The 14,160-nt window shown below is 44.6% G+C and overlaps 1 protein-coding gene across 1 annotated transcript in view; it reads left to right on the top strand.

Annotated features, from left to right (window-relative positions):
- The window catches only part of MICALL2 (MICAL like 2), a 106,801-nt gene that overhangs the window by 26,579 nt on the left and 66,062 nt on the right, over positions 1 to 14,160 (top strand). Inside the window, exons 3-4 of the mRNA XM_063934587.1 lie at positions 1,041 to 1,089; positions 2,563 to 2,704. Coding sequence (XP_063790657.1) covers positions 1,041 to 1,089; positions 2,563 to 2,704 — 191 coding nt within the window. The remainder of the gene's footprint in view (positions 1 to 1,040; positions 1,090 to 2,562; positions 2,705 to 14,160) is intronic.

Raw genomic sequence — 14,160 nt, 5'->3', positions numbered from 1 at the left:
AATGTCCCGCATTAGTAGGTAACCCTCTCAGGTAGGAGCTGGTTGGTCCCCTGTGCGGCATAATGTGAACTGGCAGCACTACAATGTGGCATATTGTTAACTGGGGGGAATTCAGTGTGGCATTATATGAACTGGTGGCACTGTGTGGTATAATGTGAACATATAGAATTTGTCAGCAGATAGAAACCACTTGGCCCATCTAGTTTGCCCATGTACATGCATGCACTTCTATGGGGCATTAAATGAACTAGCTCACTACTATGGGGCGTAAAATCAAAAAGGGCACTATTACTGTATATTGTATGAAATGAACTAGTGCTATATAATGGGGCATAAAATGAACAAACACTGCGGAGAGAGGTGTCTCTGTAGAGGCAATGGGGGGGCCTTCAAAGTGTTGCTATGGGGCCCACAAAGTCCTGGTTACGCTCCTGGTTGGGAACCTCCCAAACTGCAGGGTTCCCGAGCATGAAACACTGCACTTTTGGGTTTAGGAGGAAGGGGGAATTATTGTTAAACAAACCTTGGGCGGGATGTACTAATGTACATCGCCGCCCTGCGCCACGATGCTGATCGCATATGTACTAACATATGCGATCAGCGTTGCGGAGGACAGCTCTACAGATAAGAGCTGTCCTCCGCGATGCACAGCGGCAGCCTGACTTCCGGGATTCGGCCCCAGAAGTCAGTCTGCGCATGCGTGGGGTGACGGGGGCGGCCGCAGAGCATGCTGGGAGGGATCCGATCGGATCCCTCACACAGCGCCGCGGAGAGAAGCCCATAGGCTTCTATGGACTATCGCCAGCTAAAGCTGGCGAACCCCGCCGCGGCGCTGACCTCGCGTCCGGGGGATAGTACATCAGGAAAATGCGGTAAACAGGGGGTTTACCGCATTTTCCGCTTAGTACATCCCGCTCCTTATGAGGATTTTTTTCTTTTTCTTTCATTCCTTAGAACACACTTTCTTCCATAGTTAAAAGAGATTTGTTGGCGTTATATTTTAAACCTAAGTAACATTTTTCTGTTTTGCTTCATTTCAGAGATTTCAACTCTCTTAGTAAGGAGAATGTGTATGAGAATAACCACTTGGTAAGTTTATCATTTTATCGTCCGGATAACCAGTCTGTGTAACGCAATGTAAAAGGATATGAAATAGGCCTCTGTACTTGTTAAAGATTATCTTGGTTTTTGCCTATACTCTTTATTGTAAAGCTACAGATGTATCTCCTAAGTGAGGAACATTTCCTTATAAGCCAAGTTTTATTTTAAGTGCTTAACTTTTTTTCTTTGAGTCAAGTATTCCAGATATTTAGTGTGTTCCTGTTTTCAAAATCCCATCACTTCTGCCTTCCCAAATGTTTCTTTGCGTGGGTGTGATAACGTGGCTGAGAGTTCTCTATTTGGAAAATGCTCCATAAAGTTCCAAGGTCTTGCAGAGTCATTATGTCATGGTAACCTTGCTTGGCCGAAGGAGAGTTAATTAATGTAGATGCACTTAATCCATATTTAGGATTCAACTGAATACTCCTACTTTTTACTAAAAACTAAGCCAAGCACTGAACAGAATCAGACTGCTAATTTACACATTAAGATGAAGAATCCTGATGATAAAACCTAAATGTCTTTGCCCTTCAAACTTCTAACTCTCGGTGCGTGTGTGTGGTGTATACTTTGCATACATGTGTACAGGCTCGGACTGGCCCACAGGGGTACAGGGAAAACCACCGGTATGCCCCACTGCCTGGGGGCCCTCCTCCTCTAGGGATCAGGTTCTAGACTGTGCACCTGAATTATATATTATACATATATTACCTTGTACTGCACAGGATTATGATATATTCTCTGCAGTACATTGCTGTCATTAATCTGGCACATTATCATGCATGCACTAGCATTAATTACTATATAAATTATCAAGGAGTCCAGACCAGGTACTCTATAATGGTTAGCCAAACCTCTGTGGTGGCTGGCCACACCTCTAATCATTGGCCCCTACCACTGCATACCCCCGGTGGGCCCTTCATGCTCCAGTCCGACACTGTATGTGTATATGTGTGCGTATGTATGTATGTATGTATGTATGTGTGCATATGTATGTATGTATGTATGTATGTGTGTGTGTGTGTGTGTGTATATATATATATATATATATATATGTGTGTGTGTATATGTATATATGTATGTGTGTATATGTATGTGTGTGTGTGTGTGTGTGTGTATATATATATATATATATATATATATATATATATATATATATATATATATAATATAAATTACACATGCATACTCTGCACTAATGTATAAGCTGACAGATAAGTTTAATAAGTATGGAGAAGATTTTAGCATAATTTACATATTTGTTAACCACTAATTAATGCCGCCTCAATTATTGATAAGGCTGTAGTGCGCTGGTTATTGAGCTCTTCTTTACACAGCAGGCTGACTGACATCCATTCTCCAGCTGTCCGTGTGGTAAAGAACAGGCCTAGTAACGTCAGTCTCATTGTTCTTGTAATTCAATGTGTCCCATGAGTCCTTTGCTGTCTCTCCATGCTGCAGGCTTTCCGTGTTGCCGAGGAACAGCTGGGGATTCCGGCTCTACTTGATGCTGAGGATATGGTCAAGCTACGTGTGCCAGACCGACTCAGCATTTTAACTTACGTGTCCCAATATTATAACTACTTCCATGGACGGTCGCCAAGTGAGTCACCTGCTTTATTGTTCCGACCATACATTTTTTTTAGGCAACATTTGTATGTGTATATCAATATTGTATCTTTATTATTACATGTATGTAGCATTATGTTGGGTTTTACATAGTTCAGGATATGCAGAGAACACATTACAATTATTTGTAAAGTTTAATAAATGCCGACTTCTGTCAAGTTGAAAATAGATGTCCAATAGTGGTTATTTCAAATGAATTATACATACCTCTAGACAGGAATTGGCATTATGGCAATCTGTTGGATTAAGAGAACAGGGGATATGGTTGGCCGATGATACACCCTGGGTACACTCCTGTTGACTGGAGCAAGATATTTCTGTACAACCATTTTGAATCAGGAGTACACATGGCCCCAATATTTGTGGTTACATAATTGATTGTTGGATGGTCACACCAAATGACCAGATCTGTATCTATACGAATACCTGAAGTACTGTAGAATGTGTGACACATCAGGAACATAATTCCTGATCTGCAGCAAATCGCCAACCAAATAGTTAAGTGAAGTGTCATACATCCACCAGTAATGCACAATGGGCATAATTCAGACCGAGTCGCAAGCAGGCGTTTTTTGCACTGCTGCGACCAGGTAATGACCGCCTACAGGGGGTAAGTGCTGTGTAGGGGTGCGATCGGATGTGCAGAGAGCTGCACAAACCAAAAGTTTGTGCAGTCTCTGCACTGCCCAGGACTTACTCACCCGCTGCGACGATCCGGGCCGATGCTGACGTCAGAGACCCTCCTTCCAAACTGCTGGGCACACCTGCGTTCTCCTGGACACTCCTTAAAAACGGTCAGTTGCCCCCCACAAACGGCCACTTCCTGTCAATCTTCTTGCAGTCGCTGATGCGATCACTTTCTTTGTAAAATCCGTCGCTGTCCGGCGATGCCCGTCGCCGATGCTCCTGCGCATTGCGGTGCATACGTATGCGCAGTTCAGACCCGATCGCACCGCTGTAAAAAAAGCTAGCGTGCGGTCGGGTCTGAATGACCCCCAATATTACTTACCTGGGCCCACTTTAACAGAGTAGCTGTCCCCGTAGGCAGTGCGTGCTTGCCATGGTGAACTTTTTATTGTCCGGATGGGGGTAAAGTGATAATTTAGTTTCTGAAAGAAAAAAAACTGGTCTTTGGTTAGAGTGGGACTTTATTTTACTATCTTTTTTAATATATGGTTTGATAATTTATGACTTGGACCACAATAGGTCTCTGCATAGTTTGCAAGGCTAATGTAAAAACTTGGAATCAGGTGAGACCAAATAGAATACCCATCTTACTCCGTTTGGGTAGGATCTGGTGAAGTACAGGTGATGTGCTCCCATCACCCAGACATAAGGTAGCCCAGGTGCTTTTCCTGCAGACCCCTTTGGGGGTGCGAGGCAAAATAAGTGGTGTTGGAGGGATGTAGTACCACCGTTATTGGCGTTCACACATCATTCCGCTGGCACATGTACAACCTGTAATTGTCCATGGAGTCTCTTGTACTCAGACATGTACAGAATTGAACTTTGCACCCTATTCAGTAAGGATTGCAAATTCTGCTTTTTAGCACAATTTGCAATCCTTTTGATCACATGCTGCAGGCCGCCCAGCATGCTACCCGCCGCCTCCCCCCTGCGTCGGTGCTGAAATTGGGGATGCCTCTTTCCTGCGCAGCCTGGCTGCAATGGCAGGTGGGCCACCGCCTTGATTGTATTCGGAGCAGATGCGTGTGACGCCACGCAGCCACTCCGATCATGCCCACGCCACGTTCACCCCCCCCCCCCCGTTCGCGCCACCATGCCCCAGTTTCCCTGATTCCGCCCCGCAATGCTCCGTCACCGCCTAGTAAACGGAGTGTTGCCGCCCCCCTCCTGCCCAGCGAACACCTCTGTCTGATTGACAGACAGACAGAGGCATTCACATTTACTGCGCCTGGCGGGCGAATGCTGAAATTCCGGTTGTGTTGCGATTTGCAATCAAAGCTGAATTAGGCCCTAAGTCTTGTATACATGTTAGTCCTAGAGTTTCAAAAATGTAAAGGATAATGCCATCCAAAACTAAAAATGTAACCTTGAGTGGGCTTTAACAGACCAAAACCCTACAGCCACTTCCTTACCTGACTCACCTCACTTGCCAGGCATGATGGAGTCTTCAATGGATCTAATGGCCCATGCTGTGCTCCATTTTCCTTTTCCTACTTTTGCCTTTCTGAAACAAACAAGCGACATGTCAAAGCCCCTCTCCCACAGCCATCTAATCACGGAAACACACGGATTTCATGTGAGACAAGGACAGGCACTAATCCCTGCTCTGCTTGTCTCGGACATGTTGGCTTGGTACCTAAACAAAACCTCAATTTTTTTTTCCCCCCATGTGGAACTATTACGTTCTAATAGATTGCACAGCGATAATGATTTTCGTTGAGGCTGAACTGGGACACCGAGTCCTTTCTGGCAGAAGCTATCATTTATTTAAAGCTCTGGAAATTATCTTCTGTCATTTATCCTTGTATTGTATGGTATTGAATTAATATCTGAGCGCCAGAGGTGTTTTTTGTTTATTCTTTTTAATTATCTGAAATGTAACTAGTTTTATTACATTAGCCTCCTCTGTAATTTTTCAGGTCACAAGTTTATAGTAGGCTGCAGAATATGTTGGCTATTAATAGCTATTAATAATTAAAATCGTATTGCATTATTAATGGGCCCTACAGAACTGTTTGTGCGCTGCGTTGGGATGGGTTTCAGAGTAGAGTCCGTGTGGGCCCCCTCCTCTGTGGGAAAGCCCTATCCAGCTGAAAGGGTTTGAAAAGAATCAGTCTCTCGAGAGGATTGTGTTCAGTTGTGCCCCTCACACAGAGGGGAAGAGACGTTCTTCCAAAGAACAGCGATGAGAGGAATGTGGCTGCCGCTGACAAGTGACCCCTAGGCCCGACCTCCTGCTTTTATAGACAAAGTACATTGCAAGAATTGTACACAAGGAAGCTATGCCAAAAAAGACCCCCGCGTTGTTTAAACCCAACGGGCTAAAAATTGTACTGTAAGTTTTCCAGAGGTGGCTTTGAGCAACGACAAGCTATGTTGCTGTAGAGACAATATGTTACAGGCCTTGAAACAAAGTGCTAAATAGTTAAGACATTTGGAACATGCTGTAACTCAGCAGTGTATATTGAAGTCGCCCTTCGCCAAGTTTGATTTAATTATCCTTGGAAAAGTCCCTCAGAGCTCAGTAGTTGCGGGAAATCCCAGGCTCTGGAAATGTTTACTTCTCTAACCAGTAATGCGGCCGTCGTACAAGCTTCAATAAATGTGATTTTAGAGTGTCTGACGCTGTTATATTTGTTTGACTTTTCTATAAAAAGGAAAGAATTTCAAAGTACAATTTTTTTCCATGTGAAGTAACTGCCAGTAACACTTGCATATGTTGATGCAAACGACTTAAACAATGAAATGGATTAAGCAGAATAGGTTGGAATGAGCAGGTGTTAAGAGAATATTGCTGCAGGTTTATCAGTGCAGCCCTAAAATGTTGTAACACACATGGGAAAAAAGGGTAGCACTCTCCTTACAGGTAACATCCAGTGGAACGGTCAGTCAGGTTCATCAGGAGTTATTACAGGTTATATAGGAAGATGTCTACGGTAATTGTTGCAACTAGTTAGGGTTGGATCATCCGTAAATCATCCCAGGATCCCGTCTTTGCGTTTTTTTTTTTTTTTTTGTAATATACAGAAGGATTGGGAGAAATGACCCTAATCCAGTATCATGCCTCGGGCCCCATTTGTCAGGCTCTGCAGTTAGTTCCTGTGTTTCTTACAGTCTGTAGCCATGTCCTTGATTGGTGATGGTGTTGTTAACACACTAGTGGGGTAGGTACTGTATGTCCACCTTAAATGTTGATTATTTGTATATCAACATTAATCCTTAAATTCCAATAAACCGCTAACTAAAGTAAGTGGTGGAAAATAAAATCCTTAAATATTCAGCTTTACCACATCTACTGGTATAAAGTGGAACGGATCTTCAGTTTAAAGTGCAACAGACACCAGTATAAGCTTTCACAGCTTAGGCCTGATTTAGAGGTGGGGGCAAATCGTCTGTTGTAAAAACACGCCCACCGACGGCTTCGCAGATCCGCTGCCTGTGCCCGAAGACGCAGCATCGGAGAAATACATCGACCATCACATGGACCGTCGGATAAGCTGCTGAGGCCAGCGAATCTGTGTCCTAATACACAGTCGCTGGCTTTGGCATCCCCCTAAAAACAGCGCACGATCGCCACCCCCAAACACCTGCAGCCTGTCAATCAAAGTGGCTTACTTACACCGCACTGCGAGCTGGGGCGCAACACCAATTCTACACTTGCGCACTGTGGCTTAACAGAAGACATCTCGCTAATTTGTGAGCGAATCGAAACATTGTCCAACTCTGAATCAGGCCCTTTGTCACTTTCCTATATATACACATACTGTGAGTGTGTGTATGTTAGTGTATGTATATATGTGTGTATGTATATATGTGTGTGTGTGTGTGTATGTATGTATATATATATATATATATATATATATATATTAGTACTGTGCAAAAGTTTTAGGCAGGCATGGAATAAAATGCTGCAAAGTAAAAATGCTTTCAAAAGTAGAAGTGTTAATAGTTTATTTTTTATCAATTAACAAAATGCTACCACCCTTTGCCTTCAAAACAGCATCAATTCTGCACTTGCATACAGGTACACTTGCACACAGTTTTAAAAGAACTCTGCAGGGAGGTTGTTCCAAACATCTTGGTGAACTAACCACAGATCTCCCAGACAGACTCGATGATGTTGAAATCAGGGCTCTGTGGGTTCCAAACCATAACTTTCAGGACTCCTTGTTCTTTTTTACGCTGAAGATAGTTATTAATGACATTGGCTGTATGTCTGGGGTCGTTGTCCTGCTGCCGAATAAATTAGGAGCTACTCAGACGCCTCCCTAATGGTATTGTATGATGGATAAGTACCTGCCTGTATTTCTCAGCATTGGGGACACAATTAATGCTGTTCATTAAAGCCCCAACTCTATTTGCTGAAATGCAGCCCCAAACTTGCAAGTAACCTCCATAATGCTTAACGGTTGCCTGCAGACACTCATTATTGTACCGCTCTCTAGCTCTTCGGCGAACAAACTGCCTTCTGTTACAGCCAAACATTTCAAATTTTGGGTCATCAGTCCAGAGCACCTGCTGCCATTTTTCTACACCCCAGTACGTATGTTTTCGTAAATAGTTGAGTCGCTTGGCCTTGTTTCCATGTCTAAGGTATGAATTTTTGGCCACATTCCTTCCATGAAGACCACTCCTGGACAGACTTTTCCGAACAGTAGACAGGTATACCTGGGCCCCTCTGGTTTCTGCCAGTTCTGAGCTGATGGGACTGCTGGACATCTTACGATTTTGAAGGGAAGTAAGCATGATGTGTCTTTCATCTGATGCACTATGACGTCTATGGTCCTCAACGTTGCCCGTTAATTTGTGCTTCAAGGCTGAGATATATAGGCAGGTACTTATCCATCATGCAATTTCATCACGGAAGTGTCTGATTTATTCTGCAGCAGGACAATGACCCCAAACATACAGTCAATGTCATTAAGCACTATCTTCACCGTAAAGAAGAACAACGGGGTTTATTTACTAAGATGCATGTTTCTGCCGAGTTGGTGGGAGTTTGAACTCGAATTTTATCGGTCGTATTTTTCTGCAACTTTTTGAATGAATTTTGGGTTATTTACTAGAGTGCAGAGTTTTCGTATTTTCCGATGTCGATGTTATTCGTATTGTCGTACAGTGTTTTACGGGAGTGATTAGTAAAACACTGCCGGACATAACACAATGAAGCCTGGACGGATCAGTGAGACCCGTGCAGGGCTTCATTGAGTACAGTATGAGAAGTATTTAAACCGTGAAAAGTTAAAAAATAAATTGCGTGGGGTCCCCCCTCCTAAGGTTAACCAGTCTCGGGCTCTTTTTGCTGGCCCTGGTTGTTTAAATACCGGGGGAAAATTGACTGGGGTCCCCCCGTATTTAGACAAACAGCACCGGGCTCTTGGGCCGTCCCTGGTTCCAAAAATACGGGAGACAAAAGACGTAGGGGTGCCCCGTATTTTTAAAACCAGCACTGGGCTTCGCTAGCCAGAGAGATAATGCCACAGCCGGGGGACACTTTTATATAGGTCCCTGCGGCCGTGGCATTACCACCCCCCAACTAGTCATCCCTGTCCTGGGTTCCCTGGAGAAGTGGGGACCCCTTAAATCAAGGGGTCCCCCCTCTCCATGCACCTGAGGGCCAGAGGTGAAGCCCGAGGTTGTGCCCCCCCCCCCCCCCCCCTCTCCCCCGGGCTGATAGCCTTTGTTCGTGTGTAAAAAAAAAGAAAAGAAAAAAGGAATATTGCATTTTGATGTAGAACTACAAGTCCCAGCAAGCCTCCCCGCAAGCTGGTACTTGGAGAACCACAAGTACCAGCATGTGGGGAAATAAAGGGCCCGCTGGTACCTGTAGTTCCACAAAAAAAAAAACCAAATAAAAACAGAACACACACACCGTGGAAGTAAAACTTTAACATACATGCACACTTGCACACTCACACATGCTTACCTAGTGTCCCACGGAGCCCATCGGTCCCCTTGTCAAGTAGAATCCAATTGGAAACCTGGAAAAAGAAGCCCAAAATACTCGCCTATTTTCTAGTGATTTTCGGTCCTCTTTGTTCCATGTAGAATCCACAGGGTTAAAAAAAAAACAAAAAAATCGAAAAAATCCTGGTCCAACGCACTAAAGGGGTTCCATGTTTACACATGACTGCTGTCACTGGAGATCACGCCAGACAATCGGGGAGCGTCACGTCATGGCTAGTAGTGCACAGCCAATCAGGCGGAGCGCAGCAGCTAAAATTAAGCTTAGCACGGCTCCATTCTGGCCTATGATGGGAACTTTGCGATCTGCGGTTCACCGTGAAGTTAATTGGGGTCACCCACAAGAGTGACCCCAATTAACTTTGCGGTTAACCGCAGACCGCAAAGTTCCCATCATAGGCCACGATGTGATCTGTTTTTATTTGGTTTTTTTTTCTTCTTATAGAACTACAGGTACCAGTAGGCCCGTTATTTCCCCACATGTTGGTACTTGTGGTTCTCCAAGTATCAGCTTGCGGGGGAGGCTTACTGGGACTTGTAGTTCTACAACAAAAAACAATTTTCTTTTTTCTACACAATCAAAGGCTATCAGCCCCCCATCCAACGCCCAGGGATGGGGGGGGCAGCCTCAGGCTTTACCCCTGGCCCTTAGGTGCCTGGAGAGGGGGGACCCCTTGATTTAAGGGGTTCCCACTTCTCCAGGAAACCCTGGACAGGGGTGACTAATTGGGGGGGGGGGGTAATGCCACGGCTGCAGGGACCTATATAAAAGTGTCCCCCGGCTGTGGCATTATCTCTCTGGCTAGTGGAGACCGGTGCTGGTTTTAAAAATACGGGGGACCCCTACGTCTTTTGTCCCCCATATTTTTGGAACCAGTGCTGGCCCAAGAGCCCGGTGCTGGATGTCTAAATACGGGGGGACCCCAGTCATTTCCCCCCCTGGTATTTAAACAACCAGGGCCGGCTCAAAGAGCCTGAGGCTGGTTATGCTTAGGAGGGGGGACCCCGCGCAATTTTTATTTTTTATTTTTAACTCTTTAAGACCCTTTTCCACAGATAAGCATGCACGGATCTCACTGATCCGTGCATGACTATCTGAACACGCCACCAAAAAGCAGGTCTATTTTTAAACTGCTTTTTTTTACGATTTCTATGCTTTCCTGGCAATGTTTGGCTATTGTCGGCAGTGATTGAGAATACGAATTCTTAGTAAATTACCGAGTTGTATCAAATAACAGCCGTGTTTGACCGATGGTCTACTCATTCGTATTTGTGAACTCAGCGGGGAAAAGAATACGAATAGCCTCAACACTGCCGAGATTTGTGTTTTAGTAAATTCCCGAGATGACACTTAGAAAAAAAAAAAAACCTCCGACAAAATCGGAACCTTAGTAAATATACCCCAAGGAGTCCTGAAAGTGATGATATGGCCCCCACAGAGCCCTGATCTCAAGATCATCGAGTCTGTCTGGGATTACATGAAGAGGTAGAAGGATTTGAGCAAGCCCACATCCACAGAAGATGTTTGGAACAACCTCCCTGCCGATTTCCTTCAAAAACTGTGTGCAAGTGAAGAATTGATGCTGTTCTCAAGGCATAGGGTGGTCACACCAAATATTGATTTGATTTAGATTTCTTCCCTGTTTTTGTTAATTGATAAAAATAAACTATTAACACTTCTATTTTTGAAAGCATTCTTACTTTGCAGCATTTTTTTCCACACCCACCTAAAACTTTTTCATAGTACTGTGTGTGTGTGTGTGTGTGTGTGTGTGTGTATATATATATATATATATATATATATGTGTATATATATATATATATATATATATATATATATATATATATATGTGTATATATGTATGTATATATATATATATATATATATATATATATATACCGTGTGTGTGTATATATATATATATATATATATATATATATATATATACACACACACACACAATGTGATTCTACTGCTTGAGAAGGGCGTGGTTTAGTAAAATGTTTTCATTGCATGGAATCCTCCTATTGATGACGCAGAGAAACAGATGAGGAGGATGTAGTAAAAAATAAATATATGTTGAGTTAAGGTGCCAGGATTTTCCCCATATGACCAGCATATGATAACAAAACAGCTTGTTTCAATGACAGACTTAGTAGATGGAGAGTGTGCGTTTAGGATTTATTTACAACTTCCTGCCCCAAATGTAGCAGTGTGAATACAGGTTGAGTATCCCATATCCAAATATTCCGAAATTCTGAATTTTTGGAGTGAGACTGAGATAGTGAATCCTTCTGTTTTCTGATGGCTCAATGTACACAAACTTTGTTTAATACACAAAGTTATTCAAAATATTGGCTAAAATGACCTTCAGGTTGTGTGTACAAGGTGTATATGAAACATACAGTGTATTCACAACGCTTCACTTTCTTAGTTTTTTCTCTCTAACGTCCTAGTGGATGCTGGGGACTCTGTAAGGACCATGGGGAATACACGGGCTCCGCAGGAGACTGGGCACTCTAAGAAAGAATTAGGACTACTGGTGTGCACTGGCTCCTCCCTCTATGCCCCTCCTCCAGACCTCAGTTAGAATCTGTGCCCGGAAGGAGCTGGGTGCATTTTAGTGAGCTCTCCTGAGCTTGCTAATAAGAAAGTATTTTGTTAGGTTTTTTATTTTCAGAGAGATCTGCTGGCAACAGACTCTCTGCTACGTGGGACTGAGGGGAGAGAAGCAAACCTACTAACTGCGGATAGGTTGCGCTTCTTAGGCTACTGGACACCATTAGCTCCAGAGGGATCGAACACAGGAACTTAACCTTGGTCGTCCGTTCCCGGAGCCGCGCCGCCGTCCCCCTCGCAGAGCCAGAAGATAGAAGCCGGCGAGTGAAGCAAGAAGACATCAAAATCGGCGTCAGAAGACTCCTGTCTTCATATGAGGTAGCGCACAGCAGCTGTGCGCCATTGCTCCCACACACTCCGGTCACTGTAGGGTGCAGGGCGCAGGGGGGGGGGGGCGCCCTGGGCAGCAATTGAGTACCTCTTGGCAAAAATAGAGCATATATACAGCTGGGCACTGTATATATGCATGAGCCCCCGCCATTATTTTTCACAAAATCGCGGGACAGAAGCCCGCCGCTGAGGGGGCGGGGCTTCTTCCTCAGCACTCACCAGCGCCATTTTCTCTCCACAGCTCCGCTGAGAGGAAGCTCCCCAGGCTCTCCCCTGCAGAATCACGGTAGAAAGAGGGTGAAAAGAGAGGGGGGGGTACATAAATTTAGCGCAAATTCACTAATACAGCAGCTACTGGGTAAACACTAAGTTACTGTGTGATTCCCGGGTCATATAGCGCTGAGTTGTGTGCTGGCATACTCTCTCTCTGTCTCTCCAAAAGGCCTTGTGGGGGTTCTGTCCTCAAATAGAGCATCCCCTGTGTGTGTGGTGTGTCGGTACGATTGTGTCGACATGTTTGATGAGGAACGCTATGTGGAAGCAGAGCAGGTGCAGTTGAATGTGGTGTCTCCACCGACGGCGCCGACACCTGATTGGATGGATATGTGGAAGGTGTTAAATGATAATGTAAACTCCTTGCATAAAAGGTTGGATAAAGCTGAAGCCTTGGGACAGTCAGGGTCTCAACCCATGCCTGATCCTACAGCGCAGAGGCCGTCAGGGTCTCAGAAGCGCCCACTATCCCAAATTGTTGACACAGATATCGACACGGATTCTGACTCCAGTGTCGATGGCGATGATGCAAAGTTGCAGCCTAAAATGGCTAAAGCTATACGCTACATGATTATAGCAATGAAGGATGTATTGCACATTTCAGAAGTAAACCCTGTCCCTGACAAGAGGGTTTATATGTTTGGGGAAAAAAGGCAAGAAGTGACTTTTCCCCCTTCACATGAGTTAAGTGAGTTATTTATTTATTACCAGTTATTTATATAGCGCACACATATTCCGCAGCGCTTTACAGAGAATATTTGTACATTCACATCAGTCCCTGCCCCAGTGGAGCTTACAATCTATATTCCCTACCACATGTACACACAGACACATTCACGCTAGGGATAATTTGTTGGAAGCCAATTAACCTACCAGTATATTTTTGGATTGTGGGAGGAAACCGGAGTACCCGGAGGAAACCCACGCAAGTACGGGGAGAATATACAAACTCCACACAGTTAGGGCCATGGTGGGAATCGAACCCATGACCTCAGTGCTGTGAGGTAGTAATGCTAACCATTACACCATCCGTACTGCTTGGGATTCTCCTGATAAGAAAGTGCAGATTCCCAAACGGTTACTTATGGCGTATCCTTTCCCGCCAACGGACAGGTTACGCTGGGAGTCATCCCCTAGGGTAGACAAAGCTTTGACACGCTTATCTAAGAAGGTGGCCCTGCCGTCACAGGATACGGCCTCCCTAAAGGATCCTGCGGATAGGAAGCAGGAAGGTATCCTGAAGTCTGTTTATACACATTCAGGTACCAAACAGAGGCCGGCAATTGCGTCGGCCTGGATGTGTAGTGCTGTAGCAGCATGGACAGATACTCTGTCTGAGGAACTGGATACCTTGGACAAGGCTACTATTTTACTGACCCTGGGGCATATAAAAGACGCTGTCCTATATATGAGGGATGCCCAGAGGGACATTTGCCTACTGGGCTCTAGAATAAATGCAATGTCGATTTCTGCCAGAAGGGTCCTGTGGACTCTGCAATGGACAGGTGATGCCGACTCTAAAAAGCACATGGAGGTTTTACCTTATAAGGGCGAGG

This window comes from Pseudophryne corroboree, chromosome 7, assembly GCF_028390025.1.
Source record: "Pseudophryne corroboree isolate aPseCor3 chromosome 7, aPseCor3.hap2, whole genome shotgun sequence".
Lineage (NCBI taxonomy): Eukaryota > Metazoa > Chordata > Amphibia > Anura > Myobatrachidae > Pseudophryne > Pseudophryne corroboree.
Note: the sequence above shows the minus strand (reverse complement) of the source record. Positions and strands in the feature narration are given on the sequence as shown.